This window comes from Poecilia reticulata, linkage group LG6 (assembly GCF_000633615.1).
Source record: "Poecilia reticulata strain Guanapo linkage group LG6, Guppy_female_1.0+MT, whole genome shotgun sequence".
NCBI lineage: Eukaryota > Metazoa > Chordata > Actinopteri > Cyprinodontiformes > Poeciliidae > Poecilia > Poecilia reticulata.
In genome coordinates, this window is record NC_024336.1 from 26715163 (window position 1) to 26719237 (window position 4075).

The 4075-nt window shown below is 39.7% G+C and overlaps 1 protein-coding gene across 2 annotated transcripts; it reads left to right on the forward strand.

Moving 5' to 3' along the window:
- The first annotated feature begins 561 nt into the window (after positions 1 to 561).
- On the forward strand, positions 562 to 3041 carry spi1a (Spi-1 proto-oncogene a). 2 transcript variants are annotated; one of them, XM_008412036.2, is made up of 5 exons: positions 562 to 788; positions 1083 to 1173; positions 1247 to 1431; positions 1933 to 2062; positions 2160 to 3041. In XM_008412036.2, the coding sequence occupies exons 1-5, from the start codon at positions 762 to 764 to the stop codon at positions 2468 to 2470; spliced, it is 744 nt and encodes a 247-aa protein (XP_008410258.1). In that variant the 5' UTR covers positions 562 to 761; the 3' UTR covers positions 2471 to 3041. The 2 variants fall into 2 exon arrangements, with proteins under 2 accessions (XP_008410258.1, XP_008410257.1); XM_008412035.2 differs by having other exon boundaries at positions 567 to 788; positions 1900 to 2062.
- The last annotated feature ends 1034 nt before the right edge of the window (positions 3042 to 4075 follow it).

Below are 4075 nucleotides of genomic sequence, written 5' to 3' on the forward strand. Positions count from 1 at the left end.
CACCCCCCAGCTTGCTTGGAAAAGGGACTCAAAGGAACACGGAGCCTCAGACCATTTCAGTCATGTTTTCACTGGTTTCATTCTCATGGTCAGAACTTCCTCTATTGAAACCAGAATGCCAAACTAAAAGGGGAACAAGCGAGGATCCAAACTTCGCTTTTGGTTTCAGCTCCTGAGAGCAGTATGCTTAAAATAATAATCACAAAAAAAAATCCATCATGAATTAATCATACTGAGGTGTGACTGGCATTAAATCTGTGTGTGAGAGATCAACTGATCAGCTCATTTCATGGAGCAGGTTCAGAGGGGAACACTGCTTCCCTGCTCACTTATAAACCCTGTCTGAAAAAGTTATGTTTTATTAAAATGTAATCACATCACAGCACACGTAGATCTACTCCTCAGAAAGAGTCGCAAATCCATTTTCTTAAAGGTATGATAACAAATGTACCTTTTAATGCACCCAGTCAAACAGTGAGCAGGTTTCTCTCTGGTTTGCTGTATGTCTGAACTTTTAAAAAACTGCAGGAAATGCATTTAAAACCAATCAGTGGCCATCAGGAACTAGGTGATCATATGAGTTTGACAATTGGGTGTTATGAATGTCGCCTGCATAGGGTCCAGCTTAGCTGATTTCTCACTTTCAGTTCCCATTTTTGCCTGCTGAAGCCGACATTGCGTGTTTCTCAGTGTAGCAATAGGAAAAACATAACTTTTATCACAAGCTGTAAAAGTCAAGACTCTCATGCTGCCTTGTTTACATGATGGATGGCTTTGTCATAACGTCTGTAAGTGCTTCTATTTTATAGCTTTATTTTAGCTAAATGGAGAGATGAGTGTTTGGTCAGAGGAGAGAGGGAGGCTGGAGGGATTTCACTGATTGTTTTACAGGTTTAGGACACAAAGTTAAACATACTGATTAGAAAACCTGAATTTTTTTTTTATCTTTGTGTGGACTTTACAGGGATGTATGTTTATAATTTAGCCATTTTTAATCCAAATATGTTGAGAGGTTGTTTTTAAATTGTCCAAGCAGTAATATCTATTCGATTGGAAAACATATAATTTTAAATCTCCAATAGGCATCCGAGGATGCTATTCCACATGAGCCGGAGACTTATCGACCGCCGGTTGACCTGTACCCCTACCTGAGCGTGGGGGAGATTTACGAAGGTGAGAATATGGGATTTACTGCTTTAACAAGATGATAACTCATCACACACCTCTAACATCCCTCACTTGTCAGACCATAGATGGCCGTTCCACTCTGACCGGGTCCAGCCGCCGGACTTTGAGGGTTCCCCCGCGAATCACCTGACGGAGCTGCAGGCCGTGTCTCCTCAGCAGCTCATCCAGCCGTTCCCCCTCAGCAGCGAGTCTCTGCACCTTCACCTGGAGACGCCACTGGCTCCACTCACCCTGTCATCACAAGTGAGTTTGTCTGTGCTTGACACAAGAATTAACAGATCAGCCAGAAAATGTCTGATGTTTCTTATGCTTTTAAAGTGTTAAAATCTCACAGTAGTTATTGTTTTTGAGCTGACCAAAACACCTTATGTCAGCTGTTGCTCTGGTTTTAGAATCCATACTTTCTTTAGAATTAGCTGCAAATAAAAACCAAAATAATCCAAAGCTATTTTCATAAAAACAATAATGACTCTTGACTGTGATTTCAACAACCACCCTCCATGTTGTGGAAAGCCTGGGACATTTTCACTGAAATGTCATCCACACCACGTGTTGTTGCTGAGCACTGGAATCTATTTTGGCAGAGCAACTTCCTCTTTTAGGACAATAGCTGTGTTTAAGCAAAAAAAAAAAAAAAAATCAGACATTGCATGATTGCAAAACCTTCTTTCAAAAAGTGGCTTTCTGAAATGCTTTAAATTTCCCCTAAAGATCCCATATTACACCCCATCCCTGTGCTACCAGTACCCACCGCTGGCCTCACCTCGACGCTACTACTCAGAGGAGGACCAGAGAGCCGTCAGTCCCCCGCTGCAAGTGTCAGAGGGGGAGGATGAGTATGAAGATTACAACTGCTCATTCAGGAAAGACCCAGGTACAAATGTGTAAATGTATGACATAATAATGATCTCATTTTTTTCCCCTTTTTACTGAAATCTTAAAAAAACAAAATATGTGATTCCCCATTCCAGGCAACAAGAAGAAAATCCGCCTGTACCAGTTCCTCCTGGACCTGCTCAGAAAGGGCGACATGAGCGACAGCATCTGGTGGGTGGACCAGGACAAGGGCATCTTCCAGTTTTCCACCAAACACAAAGAGGCTCTGGCGACCCACTGGGGCATCCAGAAGGGAAACCGCAAAAAAATGACCTACCAAAAAATGGCCAGAGCCTTGAGGAACTATGGCAAAACAGGAGAGATTAAAAAAGTGAAGAAGAAGCTCACCTACCAGTTCAGCGAGGAGGTACTCAAAAGCCTCTATTTACGTCATTATCATCACTGAGGAGGAAACAAAGGCTGTTTGTTACAATGATCGGATCACTAAATTTCCCAAAATGATGTTTTACTTGCGGATTTGCAGGTTTTATTTGTCTTTCTGACAATTCTTTTTTTTATTTATTTGGAATGACGCTTTTGGCATTTAACGTCCACATACACCATTTCATTTTCCTCTAAAAGTGTTTTTTTTTTTTTTTTGTAAAAAACCCAATGTAGCTGTTTAAATGTGTAAATAAATATTAATCTGTGTCCTCATAATATACAGAGATAACTTAATCCAAAATATGTTAATATACATGTTTGACTGGAAGTGGCTCAGAAACGTTTGATTGTCAGAACTTGGTATCAAAACCATGTTTTGTTTGTTATATAAAAGGAAAAAGTACCGAAAGATTTAAATGCCTAGATATTAGAGTGCCTTGCAAGAAAATATATGCATACAACTTGAAGTCTTTCACTCTTTGTCATGTTACAACCACAAACTCCAATGTATTATTTTGGAATTTAAGGGCTAGGACAGCATAAAGTTGCTCAAAAATTGTAAACAAGAAGGAAATAAATATCCAATAAGTGTGGCTTGTATTTGTATTTATCCCTTCTTTGAGGATATGTTTGTTTTAGAGACTAAAATTTAGCATGAATTTTTCCTAACACAATGGCTTGAGTTTGATCCGATTGGAAGCAGAGCAACTGCCTCAGATTTTAAGTTGTAGTTTAGTCTGTACTTTAACACATTGCATTGAGCCACTCCATTGTATATCTGGTTGTGCCTTTAGGGTTGCTGCCCTGCTGGAGAGGGAATCTTTGGCTACCTTTTCAAGTTTCCTACTGCTTCAAGAAGCATGAAACTTAAAAAGAGCCCCATCTTCTTCTACAGGACTCTTTGCTGCTTCTCTGATTTAATGCTACCCTTGCCTGGCCTGACAGAGTATATATACACAGACATATACTCTCTCTCTCTTGATGGTGAATTGAACATTGCTCTTGTAGGGCATGTTCAGACCTGGGATTGCTTTATAGCCTAACCCTGCTTTAAACTTCTCCACAACTTGCTGGTTGTTCATTAACAAACCTCTCAGTCCTTCACAGAACAGCTGAATTTATGTTGCGTTTCGATTCAATGGTAAATGGAATGCATTTACATGCTTTTTCAGCCAAACTGACCACTAAAATGACTTTAAACTACAAATGTGAGCACATTAATAAGCTACTTGGGGTTAAGTGCATTGTCCACATCTACATCTGTGCAGAAGTTAGAATCAAACCTGCAATCTTCCAATTGCAAGACGACTAGAAGAGAAATTACCTCTAGATTACATTGAGGCAGAGTCTATTTACTAATTAGGGGACTTCTGATGTCAAAGTAAAAGGTGTTGAATGCAAATGCAAATTGTATTATAAAAATCAAGTATCACTTTCCTTCTATTTCACAGATACATGTTGCTTTGCTTTAGTCTACCATATAAAATCCTGATAAAATACATAGAAGTTTGTGGTTGTAATGTGTCAAAAGATGGAAAAGTTCACTGGCTATGAATACTTTAGCGAGACACACACACACACACACACACACACACACACACACACACACACACACACACACACACAC